At 42.0% G+C, this 19451-nt stretch overlaps 1 protein-coding gene across 2 annotated transcripts in view; it reads left to right on the top strand.

Annotated features, from left to right (window-relative positions):
• MYOCD (myocardin) overlaps positions 1 to 19451 on the top strand; it is a gene marked incomplete at both ends in the record, with an annotated part of 118490 nt that overhangs the window by 86098 nt on the left and 12941 nt on the right. For both annotated transcript variants that reach the window (XM_080713673.1, XM_080713672.1), the window contains 2 exons: positions 7804 to 8069; positions 8829 to 8982. In XM_080713673.1, coding sequence (XP_080569799.1) covers positions 7804 to 8069; positions 8829 to 8982 — 420 coding nt within the window. The remainder of the gene's footprint in view (positions 1 to 7803; positions 8070 to 8828; positions 8983 to 19451) is intronic.

Genomic DNA, 19451 nt, shown 5'->3' with positions numbered 1-19451 from the left:
AAGCATGTGATTCTCTACCTCCATCTTTTATTTTTTATTTTTTGCAAACGACACGATTCTACTCTTGTTTAAGGCTGAGTAAATCCCCACTGTGTGGCTGGACCGCATTGCAGTCCTCTGTGGATGGACACCTAGGTTGGTTCCATCCTTGGACAATTGTGAATTGCGCTGCTCTAGACGCTGGTGTGCCTTCATCCCTCTAGTATTCTGACTTTAATTCTTTGGGGAAGATAAAGAGAAGTGGGAGGGCTGGGTCACATGGTGGTTCCCTTCCTAATTTTTGGAGAAACCTCCACATGGATCCCCACAGTGCTACAATTTGGTCAATAATGCGTTCCTATTCTCCCACATCCTTAACAGCATTTATTATTGTTTGTATTTTTTTTCTTTTGTGATACTGGGGATGGAACCCAGGTGCATTCTACCTCCAAGCGACACCCCCAGCCCAATTTTTTATTCTTCATTTTGAAACCGGGTCTCACTGAGTTGCAAAGGGCCTCACTAAATAGCCGAGGCTGTCCGCGAACCGTAATCCTCCTGTCTCAGCCTCCCGAATGCTGGGATTACAAACCTGTGCCACTATGCTGGGCTATGTTTGTATTATTTTGTGTGTGTGTGTGTGTGTGTGTGTGTGTGTGTGTGTGTGTCATATCATTTTTTAATTTTTTATTGGTGCACTGTATTCATACATCATAATGGGATACAAAACTTGTGTAGACATACATGCACACATCGCCCAGTTAGCCCCTACCCAATTCCCACCCCATTCCCTCCCCATCCCTCCTTCCCATGCCTGGCTTAGTGGTTGATGACTGCCATTCTACTTGGAGTTAGATGAAGTCTCAGAGTAATTTTTATTTGCATTTCCCTGATTGTTAGTGATGTTGAAAATTTTTTAAATATATTTGTTGGCCATTTGTATTTCCACTGTGTAGAAGTATTTATTTGGTTCAATTTTTTTTTCCTTTTTATTCATCTTCCTTTCTTTCTTTGGTGCTGGGGCTGGAACCCAGGGCCTCCCACATGTTGGGCAAGTGCTCTGGCACTGAGTTACAACCACACACACACACACACACACACACACACACACGTGTATATATGTGTATATATGTATATATGTGTATATATGTATACATATGTATATGTGTATATGTGTACACACATGTAATACAGACGTGTATGTGTGTATATGTATGTGTATGTATATGTGTACATGTGTGTATACATGCATATGTACATATATATGTATATGTGTGCTAGAGATTGACCAAGGGGCATACCTCCAAGCTATACTCTCTAGCATTTTCTTTTTCTTTCTTTTTTTTTTTTTTCTTGGTGGTACTGTGGTATTGGAAGCCCTTCTACCTCCGGGCTACGCTCCCAGACCTATTTTTTATATTTTTTAAATTTGGAAACAGGATCTCTTAAGCCAGTGTGGCTGGCTTCGAACCTGCGTGATCCTCCTGTCTCTGCCTCCCAAGCGCAGGGATTACAAGCGTGCGCCACCACGCCCGGCATCATTTTTTTGTTTTGAAACAGGGTCTCCCTAAGTTACTGAGGAGCTCCCCAAGTTGCTGAGGCTGGCCAGCCACGAACTTGCAATCCTCCTGTCTCAGCCTCCCAAGTCCTGGGATTACAGAGCCATGCCTGGCTCCTTCGTATTTTATATCAAATGACTAGATTTGGGAACTTGTTTCTCAACTCTAAAACAACTTTATGCATGCTGAGATGACTCTGGTGGGATTTAAGAACAAAGGAGGGGGATGTACCTTGAAGTAAGCATCAGTAATAAAGTAAGGCCTTTGCGTTCTAAATGGATGGTAGGCCTTTTGGTTTCCCAGGAAAGCTCCCTCACCAAGCCACAATAGCACAGAGCCAGCTTACATACAACTGATCCAGCTCAATGACTCTGAAATTATGCGATTAGGGGTGAACTGTGTGCCTTGCAGGTAAAGGATGAGGATACGATTCACATTTCTTCTGATGCTATATGTAAAGAGAGATGTTATTAATATTTCTATGAGAACATTTAAATCTCGCATAATTCAGGTTAGCGAAGCTGTCAACCTCATTTTACTAAGAAGGTATGATTGGAGCCCAAAGGAAAGACAGGTCACTCAATGAAGAGAGGGACTGATGCTGGTACCCAGCTGGCGTAGTGGGGATAGTTGTCTACATATGAACCATCATCTCTTCATCTGTTTCTTTTGTGTGTGTGTGGTACTGGAGATTGAACCCAGGGGCATTCTACCTCTGAGCTACACCCCCAACCCTATTTATTTATTTTCTGGTTGTCCTGGGGTTCCTGGAAGCCCACCTACTTCCGGGCTACACTCCTGGACCCTTTTTTTTTTTTTTTTTTGCAAATAAGGTCTCTTAAGCCAGCGTGTCTGGCTTCGAACCTGCGCGATCCTCCCGTCTCCGCCTCCCAAGCGCGGGGATTACAAGCGTGCGCCACCACGCCCGGCTCATTTTTATTTTTTGCAACAGGACCTCACTCCTTGCTGAGGCTGTCCTTGTGCTGGGATTACAGGTGTGCTCCATCACGCCTAGCTAGACATCACCCCTTCTGATTGGTCAAGGCTTTTGCATCACAGCTGTTAAAAGCCCTGGAGGTTAGATGGTACCAGAAGGCTTTCTCTGAGAAGGAGACAGTTGAACTAAGGATGAAACATCTCTACCCCTTTGATGTGATAAGATTTGCATGATGCCAATAAAAGCGTGCAAGACCTCCTACATCCTAAGAGTAATAGAGAGGTACTCTGCACTCTCCAAGAGGGTGCATCTCAACATTGAATGAAACCTAATTCCTGCCCTCAAGGAACCTACCGTCTAGTTGGGTTATCAGGACCACCACGAGTCCAAGAGTGTCTTGTGCAAGTAAGAAATATGTGCCCCCAAGGACTTAAATACATGTCTCTCCAGAGATAAACAAATCGCAAACAAATACCTGGAAAGTTTTCAGATATCATTCACTCAGAGGAAAATGCCAGTTCAAACCACAATTAAATACCAGTTCACATGCATTAGAATGGTTTTCTTTTTCTTTCTTTTTTTTTCCCCCCCTTTGGTGGTACTGGGGGTGGAACCCAGAGGCTTTTCTACCTCCAGGCTATACCCCCAGACCTATTTTATATTTGATTTGGAAACAGGGTCTCAGTAAGTTGTTGAGAGTCTCACTAAGTAGCTGAGGCTGGCTTCGAACCTGTGCGATTCTCCTGTCTCAGCCTTCCAAGCGCGGGGATTACAAGCGTGCGCCGCCACGCCCGACTTAGAATGGTTTTAATTTAAAAAATAAAATGTAAGCTCCCGCGTGTTGATGGAGACATTGAGTAATTGGAACCTGTCTGCACCAGTGGTGGGGTGTAAGTGGGTGGTACCGCTGTAGAAAACAGGCAGGCAGTTTCTCAATTGTTTGTTTGTTTGTTTTTGTGATACTGGGGATGGAACTCAGGGGCATTCTATCTCCAAGCTACACCTCCAGCCCTATTTTTTTCTTCTTTATTTTGAAACAGGGTCTCACTGAGTTGTAAAGAGCCTTACTAAGTAGTAGCTGAGGCTGTCTTTGAACCGTGATCCTCCCGTCTCAGCCTCCAAAATGCTGAGATTACAAGCGTGTGCCACCACGCCCAGCTCAAGAGTTTAAAAGTAGAGTTACCATATGACCCAGAAATTCCCCTCCTAGGTCTATACCCTGAAGATAGGAAAACAGGTGTTCAGACAAAAACACATAGATGAACATTTCCATCAGCACTATTTACAATAGCTACAAGCTGGAACCAACTCAAATTTCCATCAGCCGATGAGTGAATAAGTAACATGTGGCCTATCTATACAATGGAATATTAGTCAGCCCTAAAAAAAAAAAGGAGTGGCTTTCTGGCACTTTCTGGAAAATGAATGTACCTTGGGAATATTATGCTGAGGACAAGAAGCCACTGGTATAATTTCATTTATATGAAATATCCGGCTTAGGCAGATCTATCAAGACCTGAAGCATATCAGTCAGTGGTTGTCAGGGGAGGGAAACGGGGGTGGGAAGTAATTGCTTAATGAACTGTGGTTCCTTTTTGGGAGGGGTCTGGAAATGGAACCCAGGGGCATTCTATCTCCAAGCTACACCCACAGCCTTATTTTTTAGTCTTTACTTTGAAACAGGGTCTTATTGAGTTGCAAAGGGCTTCACTAAGTAGCTGAAGCTGTCCAGGAACCGAGTTCCTCCTGTCTCAGCCTCCCAAACCCTGGGATTACAAGCATGAGCCACCTTTTGAAGTGACCAAAATGTCCTGGTAGCTGGTATGGTGGTCCATGCTTATAATCCCAGCATTTGGGAGGCTGAGACAAGAGGATCATGGTTCGTGGACAACCTCAGCTACTTAGTGAGGCCCTCTGCAACTTAGTGAGATCCTGTCTCAAAATAAAGAATAAATAATAGGGCAGAGAGTGTAGCTCAGAGGTCAAATGCCCCTGGGTTCCATCCCCAGACCCACACACACAAAAAATAAAATAAAATAAAATAATAAATAAATAAATAAATAAATAAAAGCTTCCCAAGTAAGCTGGGGCTTTAGCCATCCTTAGAGGATGAGCCAGTGGCAGATAGCTAGGTTGTTGCAGATTGCAAGTAATTTCAGGAAAAAGAGTCAGGAGGTGTAAACTGCTGGGGAAGATAAACAGACAAATTTGATGAACCGTCTCCCTTGGCGACCTCATCTTCTGGTGGTGCAGGATTATCACGCTGATTGTGGGCTGCTGCCTGGGGTACCTTATTATTTGGCAAAGCCCAGTGTTTGTGTGTGTGTGTGTGTGTGTGTGTGTGTGTGTGTGTGTGTGTGATTTAAGTCCGTATGGCTTTAGAAAATCATGTGCTTTTCAGCCACAGGCTGTGCTAGTCCCTATCAATTTATATTAGCCCAGTTCCCATACCTCTGCCTGGGTATAAAGCACCGGAGTGGATCACTTCTTATCCATCTCTAGAAAGATAAATGCCTTCTCTTTCTCTTGGCCATAAAAAGAAAAGCAAGTTTTTTTTTAGCCCATTATGATGTATGAATACAGTGCACCAATAAAAAATAAAAATTAATATATATACATATATACATATATATACATATATATACATATATACACATATATACACATATATACACATATACACATATATACACATATATACATACACATATACATATATATACATATATATACATATATATACATATATATACATATACATATATACATATATATAGATAGATAGATAGATATGTAGCTGTTACTCCTCCCCTTCAAGGCTGAAGACACCAAAATAAAATTAAGATACTTTTGAGCTGGGCATGGTGGTGCACGCTTGAAATCCCACATATAGCAACATATACCCTTTTAATATCCCCAGAGCTCAAAAAGAGCTCCGCTATGCATCTGCCTAAATTCCATGACCTTGCCCCACACTATTCAGAGAAAACCGTCTGCTTTTAATATCTCCTGGGATGTTCACAGTCCCTCTGCTAAGGTATTACGGAGGGAAAATAATTTCTTGGTTCCCTAACTCAGCTTCAAGACCCAGGGCTGCCCACAGCGCTCATGACGAGCCCCAGCAGGAGGTGGGACCAGCATCTGGACTGCAGCAAAGGCAGGAGCTGATTGCTGGAGCCCCGCAGAAAACTCTCCGAGTAAAGACGTCTGATTAATTAACTGGAACGCTAATCGATTAATGAGCAGGGAGAAATCAAGCCACCAAGCACAATGAAATACTTGCGCTCATTAAGAGCCTTTCGGTGGTGGGATGCGCTGAGTCAGAGAAAAGCAAATTGTAGGCGCCCTGGAGAAGGTCACATTCAGATGTGTATTTTGTTTTTGGAATGAGGAGCCTGCCAAGTGGGAATTCACCTGCCAGCTATTCAGGAGCGCCCTCTTCTGGTCGCTGTGGCTACCGCACTCTCCCTCCTGTTTTCCCTCCACCCCCACACCTTTAAGAACCTTTGGTCATGATGTCCATGCTTTTTATTTTGGTTTCCTATCATAAAATTGGGAGATGAGATCTTTAACCAATAATCTTTAACCAATAATCATATGAACCTATTACTTCCTAATAGAAGGAGGTCTTTTGATTTGAGGAACAGGTTATGGGTAGAATTATTCTGGGCAGTGATCCCTGTTACTGTTTCAATGTATCTTTTATATATAGTCTTCTTGATATCCAAGATGATAAAAGAGATAGGAAGTGGAGAATACTGTTCCCCAACCTACAGATGACAGGCTTGAGATAATAAGCTTAAGTAATTGTGCCACATTCAAAATTTCTCTTCATTTTCTTTACAGTGCCCAGATCATGCTCTACAATGAATAACTTCTAGAAAGGGTCCCGGTGGGTGGTTAACCTTTCCCATAATAAGAATTATTACTACGAGCATGCCATTTTTTTTTTTTTTTTGGTGGTGGTACTGGGGTTCCTGGAAACCCTTCTACGTCCGAGCTATACTCCCAGACCTATTTTATATTTTTATTTGGAAACAGGGTCTCTTAAGCCAGCGCGGCTGGATTCAAACCCGCACGGTCCTCTTGTCTCTGCCTCCCAAGCACGGGGATTACAAGCGTGCGCCACCACGCCCGGCGAAGATGCCACTTTTGGGGCATATATCAGTATTTGGTGGGGAAGAGAGAGGTCAGGTGGGTAGGTCTATTTTACTTTGGACCCAAAACAACAAAGAACCACATTCTGGGTTTACAAAAACAATCTTAACTTCATCTATGTCATTAGTAAGTCAATTTATTATACATATGCTTAACTAAAGATGATTGCATGTACATATATATGAATTAACTTGAATTAACTCTTTTTCTGTGAGGATTGAATCCAGGAGCATTCTACCTCCAAGGTGCACCCCCAGGCTTTTATTTTTATTTTGGTTTGAAACAGGATTTTACTCAGACTCTGAGGCTATCCCTGAACCTGTGATCCTCCTATCATCTCAGCTTTCCAAGTATTGGGATTGCAGGCCTGAATGAACTCTCTTAAGAATAATCCCAGCAGGGTGTTGTGGTCCACGCTTGCAATCCCAGCATTTGGGAGGCTGAGACAGGAGGACCGTGGTTCGAGCACAGCCTCAGCTACTTAGTGAGGCCCTTTGCAACTCAGTGAGACCCTGTTTCAAAGTAAAGAATGAAAAGTTGGGCTGGGGGTGTAGATTGGAGGTAGAATGCCCCCGGTTTTCTATCCTCGGTACTGCAAAATAATAATAATCATCATCGTCGTCATCGTCATCTCAATGTTGGGATGCTAGGTATCCATTGGTTTTAGGTTAGAAGAATGTACTCATTGGAACTCAGAATAACACCTGACTTTGCTCCAGGAAGGAAAAATCCTGCAGTCACTTCTAAAATTCAAGATTCCTGGTCTACGGAGCACCCTTCCAGAGTGGTGTATTTGCTTTAGACTTGTTTGATACATTAACATTGCAAGCATTCATTGTGCATTCATGACTTTGCTGTATAGTATTTCCAGGATCCAAAAATGTCCATCCATTGGGCATGACGGCATATGCCTGTCATCCCAGTATTTGGAAGTCTGAGACCAGAGGGAGGATCACAGATTTGAGGCCAGTCTCAGCAACTTAGCGAGATCTTGTTTCAAAAGGAAAAAAAAAATGACAAAACGGGCCGAGGGTAGAGCTCGGAGGTAGGATGCACCTGGCTTTAATTCTCAGTAACGCACATACACACAAGGATGTCATTAGAAAATTCCTCTCCATAATACCCCTCCCGGCACCTAATACGCATGCCATTTCCCCATTCTGTCTGCAGTCCAAGTCCTTGGGTGACAGTAAGAACCGCCACAAAAAACCCAAGGACCCCAAACCGAAGGTGAAGAAACTCAAATACCACCAGTACATCCCCCCCGACCAGAAGGCAGAGAAGTCCCCGCCGCCCATGGACTCGGCCTACGCCCGCCTGCTCCAGCAACAGCAGCTGTTCCTGCAGCTTCAGATCCTCAGCCAGCAGCAGCAACAGCAGCAACAGCAGCAGCAGCAACGATTCAGCTACCCCGGGATGCACCAGGCGCCACTCAAGTAAGCTTGGAGCGGCGGTGGCTGCAGATAGGAGGGGGACCCTTCTTCGCTGTGTGAGTTACAAGGGGCCAACACTTGGGAACTCGCCAAGTCCTGCGTGCCATCACGCACTCCTCTGTCATATTTGTAATAAGGCTATTTAGACACCATGCATAAGTTTTTTCAGAACCAAAAGGCTGGCACAGAGGAAGTAAAGAAATGCTCTTTGGGGGGAAAAAGAAGACTTTGAATACTTCCAAATTGAATCGCAGACCATCTAAGAATATTAACGATGTTGGCATTGCTCATAATTCTAACACATTCCTGCTTTGGGAGCCACTGAGCTGAATAGCTGGGCGACGGTCTCAAAGACGGACTCCTGAGTCCGAGCTGCGTGACCTCACCACTAAGGCCACCTTTTAAATGTCAGTAGCCTTGCCCAGAAAATAGAAATGTGGGTTCTCTATCCGGTCACCCTCAGATCACATCGGTAACTCTGTTGAGTGTGAACGCCCCGGAGCTTTAAAAGGCAAGCTCAGGCCTCCCCCAGAACAGTGCATTGGCCAAGTCATGGGTGGATGTGTACTCTGTCATGAGCCCGAGTCTCCACTGCTCCCTCTTGCCTCCCCCAAGGGAAGCGTAAGGGTCTAGCCTGCACTCTTGGTCCTCCGTACCCTGGTACCCTCTGTACCTCCAATCCTGGTAGCTGTTTAGCCCATGATCTGATCCAAACGCAAGCTATTTGGTTGTATTCTAAGGGCCCATTTATTTCTTTTTTAGAGACTCAAATGAACAGATGGTCAGAAACTCAAACACCTCTTCAACAGCACTGAGCAATACTCCCTTGTCCCCTGTCAAAACCAGTTTCTCAGGACCAACCGGTGTCTCTTCTTTCAAACCAGGCCCTCTCCCACCTAACCTGGATGACCTAAAGGTACTGGATTTGACATGATGTTTAGTTTCTTTCTTCCTTCCCTTCTATTTATAGTTTTGCAAATACAGCAATGTACTGTTAATTGCCTCCTTGCCCCGTGGTTTCTGGAGTTAGCAAGAGATGTTAAAAAAAAAAATCCAGGGGAGAGGCTCAAGGGAGGGAAAGAATGTATTTGGGGGTGGTCAAACACGCTGTAGAATGCAGGACTGTGGGCCCCTGGTTCAGTATTCTTGTTTTTGGGGGAGGGGAATGAGGTTATTTTAAATGGATGCCAAGAGCCAATAGCAATAAATAAAACACATCACGGGGTCCTGATAGCAAAGGCTCCTCCATTTCTTCCACTTGGACTTAAAATACTCAAGTTCTATCAAACTTGTCTTAGTTTGGCATCAAACACCTAGAAGAAAGTAATGCCTTTGATAATGCTCTGGGATGGTGAATCACCTACCCTCCACTCCCCAAATCATAAATCCATGGACCTTTTTTTTTTCTTTTTAACATTTATTTTTACTTTTTTGCTACTACTTCACCAACACAGAGGGTTATTTTTCATTTTCTATGTCTATCTGATTATTATAAAAATAGGTATATATTTATTTTCTTGTCATTTCTTTAATTACTGATAATGGCAATCTTGCCTTGCAAACATTATAGTAAGTAAAAGAAGCCAGGCATGAAGGGACAAATAACTTAGGAGCCCATTTATAGGGGCCAGCGTAGACTAGGCAAATCCATAGAGACAGAAAGTTAGAATAGAAGCTGCCAGGTAACAAGTCCAGGAAGGGCTGTGGGCCCAGAGTCTCGGGCTAAGACAATTAAAAGTTTCTACAGATGAATGGTAGAAAAGGTTGCACAACCGTGTGGACGTCCTTAATACCACTAAAGCGTACACTCAAAAAGAATTGATAAAATGGCAAGCTGTATGTTTTGTCAATTTCACTAGTATGTTTCAGTCAGCATCCTTGCTGCCAACCCCAAAATACCTGATGACCACAACTTAGAGGAAGAAAGATTTATTTTGCTCACAGTTCTGGAGTTTTCAGAAGTTTCAATCCATGTTATTCCAAGTCCCGTCTGCAGAGGTCAGGGCATGGCAGAGAAAGAGAAAAGGCAGGGAGTGAGGTACACATATGAAGACTCCAAGGCCACTCCCACATTGTGGCCCACTTTTTCCAGCTATATCCTTTCTGCCTAGTTACCACCCGGTAAATAAATGAATTCATCTATTAATGGATTTATCCACTGATGGGATGCAAACATTGATTCAATCGCATCAACTCTGAACATTTTTGCCAATACATGAGCTCTTTGGGGGATATTCTCTCTTCAAGCCACAACACACAGCAACAACAAAAAAGTTTTTTTTTCAACTAGACTATCTCTGGATGAGAGCCCTGGATCAGATAAAAGTAAAAAGTCCTTAGTCCCTGAGGAAACAGATATGACGGTTCTATTGGTCAGAGCTGAGTCCCTGTTAAGAGGCTCCTTCTGTGTGCACAATCTCAGATGCATTGGCTGGGAACAATTATAGTAATTAGGATAAGTAGCCGAAGTGGTTGTGATGGCAATGATAGAAATTGTGGAATAGAAAGCACGTCGGTCATTCTGTGTAGATTTGCATCTTGCAGGGGCAGATGGATCATCCCGATCTAAAAGGTAAAATTAAGCCGGGCGTGGAGGCGCACACTGGTAATCCCCGCGCTTGGGAGGTGGAGACAGGAGGATCACGCATGTTCTAAGCCAGCCGTGCGCGCTGGTTTAGGAGACCCTGTTTCCAAAAATAAAATAGGTCTGGGAGTGTAGCCCGGAGGTAGAAGGGCTTTCAGGAACCCCAGTACCACCAAAAAAAATAAAAATAAAAAATAAAAATAAAATCATATAAAATGTGCCAATTAGAAAAATTTTTAAAAGGTAAAATTAAAATCAGAACCTTAAGAGGTTAAGTGACAGGCAAGTTAACCAGCTTATACATCACAAAACTGGGCATGAACTTAAGTGGCTGATTAAAATGTCTCTGCCACAATTCTCAGCAATAAGTACCATGGAGGAAGACATCACAGTGCCTGACCCTAAATTATACTGTGGCACTATGGTAATAAAAACAGCATGGTTTCTAATTGGCACACAAACAAATACATAGACCAGTGGAGCAGAGAAGAAGACACAGAAACGAATCCACACACTTATAACCAATAGATTTTTAACAAAAGTACCAAAACATATGCCGTAGAAAAGATAGCCTTTTCAACAAATGGTATTGGGAAAACTGTTTATCCATTTGTAGAGTAGCGGAATTGAACTCCAATCTTTCACCCTGCACAAGATCAGTTCAAGATGGATTAAAGACCTGGAAATTAGACCAGAGACTGAAATTACTAGGGAAAAGAATAGCTCCAACACTCACACTCCAACTTAAAGGCACAGGTAGAAATTTCCTCAATAAGACTCTAAAATCTCAGGGAATTAAAACAAGAGTTAATACATGGGGTGGCATTAAACTAGGAAGTTTCTATTCATCAAATGAAACCATCAAGAGTCTAAGGAGAAAGCCTACAGAATGGGAAAAGATCATTGCCAGCTATTCCTCTGACAAGGACTAATATCTAGACTATACAAAGAACCTAAAAGACTAACACTAAAAAAAAAAATAACCCAGTCAAGAAATGGACAATTAAATTAAATAGGCACTTCATAAAAGAAGAAATAAAAACAACCAATGAAAAATTCATCATTAGTAATCAGGGAGATGCAAATCAAAACTACACTGAGATTCCATCAAACCCCAATCAGAAAGACAATCATTAAGAAGTCAAACAAATATATATATATATATATATATTTGTCAAATAAATATATATATATATTTGTCAAATAAATATATATATATTTGTCAAATAAAAAATATATATATATATATATTTGTCAAATAAAAATATATATATATATATTTGTCAAATAAATATATATATATATGGAGAGAGAGAGAGAGAGAGAGAGAGAGGATGTGGATGTGGGGAAATAGGAACTCTTATACTCTGTTGGTAGGATTTTAAATTAGTGCAGCTGCTATGTAGATATAGTGTGAAGATTCCTCGGAAAACTGGGAATAGATCCACCATATGATACCACTCCTGGGTATCTTTCCAAAGGGGTTGAAATCAGGATAATACCTGCATATCTACGTTTACAGGAGCACAATTCAAATAGCCAAATTATGAAACCAACCTAGGTGTCCATCAACAAATGAATGGCTGACAAAACTCTCAAGATATCCACACAATAAAATTCTACTCAGCAATAAAGAAGAACAAAATAATGCCATTGACAGGGAAATGGATGGACCCAGAGAATATTATGTTAAGAGATTAGCCAGTCATAGACAGTAAAGAGATATGTGTTTTCTTTTATATTCTGGAGGTAGGGAATACAAGAGGGTAGGGATACAAGAGGGGCTTTAGATAATAGATGAGAAGCCCCAGTGGAGCCAGGGGGTGGTCTGGGTGGGAGGAAAGAATTAACGAAGGACTCAATTCCACTGATGTACAGATGAGGATACCTACCAATGCAATCTTAGGATCATGGATAGGAAAGGGGGTGGGGCTGAGGAAGCCAAGGGCTCTGTGTATGTATGTATCCCACTATCACCACGAACCCCTTTATGACATGAGATAGCAGTGAACCAATAAAACTATTTTTAAAAAACTGAACTACCAGCAGGGTGTGATGGTGCACGCTTGTAATCCCAGCACTTGGGAGGCTGAGACAGGAGGATCGCACAGGTTCAAAGCCAACCTCATGGTGCCGGGGCCAGTAAGGCCGGGATCGGGGCCTGCCATGAGGCAAGGCCAGTACCGGGGCCTCTGAGGCCAAGATCGGAGCCTGCCAAGGGGTGAGGCCAGTGCCGGGGCCAGCGAGGCCGGGATCAGGGCCTGCCGTGAGGCAAGGCCGTTGCTGGAGCCAGCGAGGCTGGGATCAGCACCTGCCGAGGGGTTAGGCTGGGATCAGAGTCTGCCTGGTGGCCAGGCCAGTGCCGGGGCTGTAAAGAGTGGGATCGGAACTTGCAGTGCAGCATACACAGAGAAATATCACAGAAAATAAAAAAACAGATGCTTTCCCTAATATGCAAAAACTAGGAAGAAATAGGTAATAGGAGGAAATCTAGTTGAAGAAAGGGCCCTATAGAGGAGCAATTAAGGTGACCAGTCAGAGGGGATGGCATGGGGGAGGATGGGATCTCTTTAAAACTCATGATGTATGTAAACAAATGTATCAAAATTAATCACCAATCAAGTGTGGGATCCAGGGAGGGGGAGGGAAAGGATGGGAATTGGATAAGGGCTAATTGGATGATGTGTGCTTGTATATCCTCACAAGTCTTGTATTCCATTGTGATGTATGACTACAATGCACCAATAAATAAATATATATATATTTAAAAAAATTTACGCCGGGCATGGTGGCACACACTTGTAATCCCCGCACTTGGAAGGCGAAGACAGGAGGATCGCGCTGGTTCGAAGCCAGACACACTGGCTTAAGAGACCCTATTTCCAGATAAAAATATAAAAATAGGTCTGGGAGTGTAGCCTGGAGGTAGAAGGGCTTCCAGGAACCCCAGTACCACCAAAAAAAACTTACAAAAAAAGAAAAAAAAAAGCCAGCCTCAGCTACTGAGTGAGGCTCTCAGCAACTTAGTGAGACCCTGTTTCCAAATAAATTACAAAATAGGGCTAGGAGTGTAGCCTGGAGGTAGAAAGCCCCTGAGTTCCACCCCCAGTACCACAAAAAAAATTTTTTAAACTATTGCATCTAGAATACTAAGCACCCTATACATATGTTATTTGTATGAGGGGAAAAAAAAAAAGGCTTTTCCACTCTCAGGAGAGATAAGAGAGGAAGAGTGGGTGGGGTGGAAGAACTTGGCTGGATCTGATCTCTCTCTGTGAGGTGGGAAGAGGTGGCCCCCAAGTCCCTGGAGAGTTACACAGAACTAGGGAGGTTACAAAGAGGAGTGGATTGAAAGGGAGGGCAGCAAGGTCATTCATTCTGGGAATACCAAGTGACAGGTAACAGCAAGACAGCAGAGAGAGAAGATCTGGCCAGTTTCTAGCAGTAAGAAATCTGCCTGCCGGGCAGATTGTAATCCCAGCATTCCGGAGGCTGAGACAGGAGGATCGCGGTTCAAGGACAGCCTCAGCTACTTAGTGAGGCCCTTTGCAACTCAGTGAGACCCTGTTTCCAAATAAAGAATAAAAGATAGGTCTGGGAGTGTAGCTCAGAGGTAGAATGCCCCTGGGTTCCATCCCCAGTACCGCAAAAAAAAAAAAAGAAAAAAAGAAAAAAGGTATGTAACATGGGGTTCATTGAAACTAGAAAACAGAATGAGATCTAGGGAGAGGGAGAGCAAAAGAGAAATTGTGTAAGAAAGAAAGAACAGAGGAAAGGAGAAAAGAAGTGAATTTAAAAAACAAATTAAAAAACAAATATGGGCTACCATATTTGGGGAAAGAAAGAAGTAAGAATTTATGAAGGTGACCCCCAAAAAATTTAATTTGAAAGTAGGTTAATGAAGGCTACACTTTGAAGAAAGGTTCATGTTTTGCTATGTAACAGGGAAGAACACCCAGAGAAGAGTTTGATTTCCACGGAAGAGTTATTAAGGTTTTCATCGTAGTATAGAGGGTTTTTTTATTGCTTTTGTTTGGTTTTGCTGTTTTTACTTTTGTTTTTGTGGCACTAGAGATTGCAACCAGAGTATTCCACCTCCGAGCTGCAGCCCTAGCCCTGTTTTATTTTTTATTTGGAAACAAGGTCTCATTAAGTTGCTGAGGTCCTCGTTAAGTCGCGGAGCTGGCCTTTGAACCGGCGATCCTCCGGTCTCAGCCTCTCAGGTACTGGGATGACAGGTGCACACCACCACACACCTGGCCTAGATTATTCTTCTTCTGTTTCTAAAAAACTGGAGAGTGAGGAGGAGCAAGTGAGGCCTGCAAAATCTAAAAACTGCAGAAAATACTTGATGAATATTAGGAAACAATGGTTTATTATTTTAGGTACGCATGATAGTACTATCGTATCTTTATTTGTGCAGTACTGGGGATTAAACCCAGGGGTATTCTATCCCCAAGCTATACCTTCAGCTCTATTTTTTATTCTTAATTTTTAAAAAAGGTCTCACTAAGTTGCAGAGGGCCTAACTAAGCAGCTGAGGCTGGCCTCAAACCTGTGATCCTCCTGTCTCAGCCTCCCAAGGACTGGGGTTATAAGATTGTGCCACCACACCCAGCTTACTGTATCTATTTTTACAAGTACTTATATTTCAGAGATAGGTATCAAAATACTTGCAGATGAAATCATATTATTTACTTCAAAATAATTTAGAAAAGGTAAGAGAAGAAACAGGATAGAGTATAAAAAAAAATAAGATTGGGTTGGGCATGGCGGCACACATCTGTAATCCTAGTACTTGGGAGGTTGAGATAGTAGGATCGCCAATTTGAGGCTAGCCTTGTCAACTTAGCAAGAAAGACATTGTTTCGAAATAAAAATTTAAAAAAAGTCTGAGGATATAGCTCAGAGGTAGAATACCCTTGGGTTCAATCCCCAATATCACATACACACCAAAAGAGAGAAAGAGAGAGAGATGGAGAGAGAGACAGATAGACAGACAAAAGGAGAACAAAAAAAGACTGGGCGTGAGTTGATCATTATTAAAGTTGGTAGGTGAGTATATAAAGTTTATTATGCTTATTGATTTACTTTTGTGTACATTTGAATTTTTCTATAATAAACAGTTTAAACAGTTACCAATGCTTAAAACCCCAGTGCATCGAGGAAAGAGGTCTGTACAAGCCTTTTGTTCCCTACAACCCCACATGACATAACATGCTGGAATTTAAGGTAAATTGAACTCAACAAGTATTCCTTTTTATTTCAGGAGATGAGCTGCATTATTTAATAGCATAGCTTAAATTATTCAGTGCCGGAACGGATTCTAAAAATACATGTAGAACTCATTAATTTTAAGTAATTCAAAATTAAAACAATAATGTGCTGCCATCTTGCACTTTTTCAAACCAGCAAATCAAAAGACAAAAAGAAAGAAAGCCGGGCGTGGTGGCGCACGCTTGTAATCCCAGCATTCGGGAGGCTGAGACAGGAGGATAGCGGTTTGCAGATAGCCTCAGCTACTTAGTGAGGCTTTTTGTAACTCAGTGAGACCCTGTTTCAAAATAAAGAATAAAAAAAATAGGGCAGGGGGTGTAGCTTGGAGGTCGAATGCCCCTGGGTTCCATCCCCAGACCCGCAAAAAAAGAGAAGAAAATAGATAAAATATTACCAGCAAGAATATGGAGAAAGTAGGCAATAGCATATTTATTCCTAAGATAAATCTATGCCATCCTTACTTGATAGATTTTAAGGGATTATTAAGCAACGTGTACTCACAGTTGACACTGATAAAAAAAAACGTAGACAGCGTTTTAGAAGACAGAACCTCAGAGAACGCATGGCATTATATTCCTTTCTAAACCTGAAATGGTCGTGACCATACTTCATCGCACAATAACCATTTTTAAATAATTTTGTGCGTGTAAAGTTCTGACAGGCTTGCTCTCTTTGACACATCATGAACATTTTTTCCTAACAAGTAGCATTCAATAAAAGTTCTGGGGTTCTTTTGTTTGTGTGGTGCTGGGAGTGGAACCCAGGGGCTTTTCTACCTCCAGGCTATACTCCCAGACCTATTTTATATTTTATTTGGAAACAGGGTCTCACTAAATTGCCGAGAGCCTCACTCAGTAGCTGAGGCTGGCTTCGAACCTGTGCGGTCCTCCTGTCTCAGCCTCCCGAGCGCGGGGATTACAAGCGTGCGCCACCACGCCCGGCCCTAAAGTTCTGTTTGTAAGAACAACATGTCATTCTACCACTAGTTAACATGCCAGCATGGGATTTAACTAGCTGCCGAGGTTTTATTATCTGAGTATGATTTTGGCGACCTCTGTACATGCATTTATTAATATCTTTGATTACTTGTCCAGGCTGACCACAGGGGAGTGAAATTCTTAAATTAAAAAAATTACTATTTTTTATTTTTTAATTTTATTTTTCATTTTTACTTATTTATTTTGGGACTAGGGATTGAGCCCAGGGGCATTCTACCTCTGAACTACACCCCCCAACCCTTTAACTTTTATTTTTGTTTTGAATCAGGGTCTCACTAGGTTGATGAGAGTCTCACTATTTGTTGAGGCTGGGGTCTAACCTGCGACCCTCCAATCTCAGCCTCCCAAGTCAGGGATTACAAGCATGTACCAACACAACCGGCTCTATTTTTTTTTTTAAGTCCTTAATACTATTACCAAATTTCTTTCTTACGTTTTTGTTCCAGTATATTCCAAAAAGCAGCATGTTAAAGCAGCACTTGAACATTAACATATGCATGAGTCTCCTGGCACTTGATAAAATTCAGATTCTGATTCAGTAGGTCTGGATAGGGTTGGGGGGGAGACAGAGATCCTGCACTTCTTTATTTGTTGTTTTTATATACTTTTATTTGGTGCATTGTAATTAAATAGCATAGTGGGATATAAAGAGATAGAAGTAGCCGGGCGTGGTGGCACACACTTGTAATCCCCGCGCTTGGGAGGCGGAGACAGGAAGATCGTGCAGGTTCAAAGCCAGCCGTGCTGGCTTAAGAGACCCTGTTTCCAAATTTTAAAAAGTATAAAAATAGGTCTGGGAGCGTAGCTCGGAGGTATAAGGGTTTCCAGGAACCCCAGTACCACCAAAGAGAGAGAGAGAGAGAGAGAGAGAGAGAGAGAGAGAGAGAGAGAGAGGGAGAGAGAGAGAGAGAGGGAGAAACAGTCTTAGAGCACTTCCCTCCAGGGACCACCCTCTCCCTCCACCTCCCTGGATATGTCTTTGAGATTGGAATAAATACTGAGAGAAAATTCCTCAAGAAGGCTCTGAAAGCCCAGGAAATTAAAATGAAAATTAATAATTGGGATGGCATTACATTAAAAGCTTCTGTGCAGCAAAGGAAACCATCAATAATCTCTAGAGAAAGCCTATAGAATAGGAGAAGATCTTTGCCACCTAATCCCTCTGATAAAGGACTATTTCAAACATACAAAGAACTTACAAAACTTAACACTTTTAAAAGAATAACAATAACCCAATCAAAAATGGGCAACTGAACTGACTAGACATTTCTCAAAAGAGGAGATACGAATGGCCAATAAAGATAGAAAAAAATGTTTAACATCATTAGCAATCAGGAAACTAAAAATAAAAAAACCACACTGTGATACCATCTAACTCCAGTTAGAATGGCAATTTTTTTTTTTTTTTTTTTTTTTTTTTTTGCAGAACTAGAGATTGAACCCAGGGGCATTCTACCTCTGAGCTACATCCCCAGCCCTATTTTTTATTCTTTGTTTTTGAAACAGGGTCTCACTAAGTTGTGGAGCGCTTCATTAAGTAGCTGAGGCTGGCCATGAACCTGCGATCCTCCTGTCTCCACCTCCCAAGCACAGGTGTTACAAGTGGGCACCACCACGCCTGACCACCTTTTTCTTTTAAACATTTTTTTCTTTTTCCTGCTATTTCACTAACACAAAGGGATATTACTCATTTTTTCCATATGATGAATACAATATAGGTATATATTTATTTTTTACTTTCAATTTTTGATTATTAGTGATTTCTTTTTTTCTGGTTTTTTTTTTTTTTTTTTTTGGTGGTACTGGGGGTGGAACCCAGGCATTTTCTACCTGCGGGCTATACTCCCAAACCTATTTTTATATTTTATTTGGAAACAGGGTCTCACTAAGTTGCTGAGAACCTTACTAAGTAGCTGAGGCTGGCTTCGAGCCCGCGCGATCCTCCTGTCTCCGCATCCCAGGATTACAGGCATGTGCCACCACACCAAGCTCTCTTTTAATCCCAAAAGCAATATGCTGATGTGAAATATTTAGAAAATACAGATAAGGAGTTGGGCGTGGTGGCGCACGCTTGGAGACAGGAGGATCGCGCAGGTTCGAAGCCAGCTGGCTTAAGAGACCCTGTTTCCAAAAATAAAAAATAGGTCTGGGAGCGTAGCCCAGAGGAAGAAGGGCTTCTAGGAACCCCAGTACCACCAAAAATAATAATAATAATAAGGAAAAATACTGTTAGCATTTTAGCATATATTTATCTGCCTATCTGCCTATGCAAACACAATTTTAAATACACATGCACATTGCTAATATTACTTCTTTAAAATAGAATTCATCTAAACTTTCTTTCACTTCATAATATACCATGAATAAATATTGATTATCCATTGGCAACAAATATTTATAGCGCCAGACTTAATGGATCTGTTGTAGTCCTGGATTCGCCTGCACCGTTATTTCTTTGACCAGTTCCCATCCTCGGGTACACTTTATAGTTTCCAATTTACGAACATTATGAAACATTCAGGAATA

Source organism: Muscardinus avellanarius (assembly GCF_963383645.1).
Source record: "Muscardinus avellanarius genome assembly, chromosome: 16".
NCBI classification, from domain to species: Eukaryota; Metazoa; Chordata; class Mammalia; order Rodentia; family Gliridae; genus Muscardinus; species Muscardinus avellanarius.
Note: the sequence above shows the minus strand (reverse complement) of the source record. Positions and strands in the feature narration are given on the sequence as shown.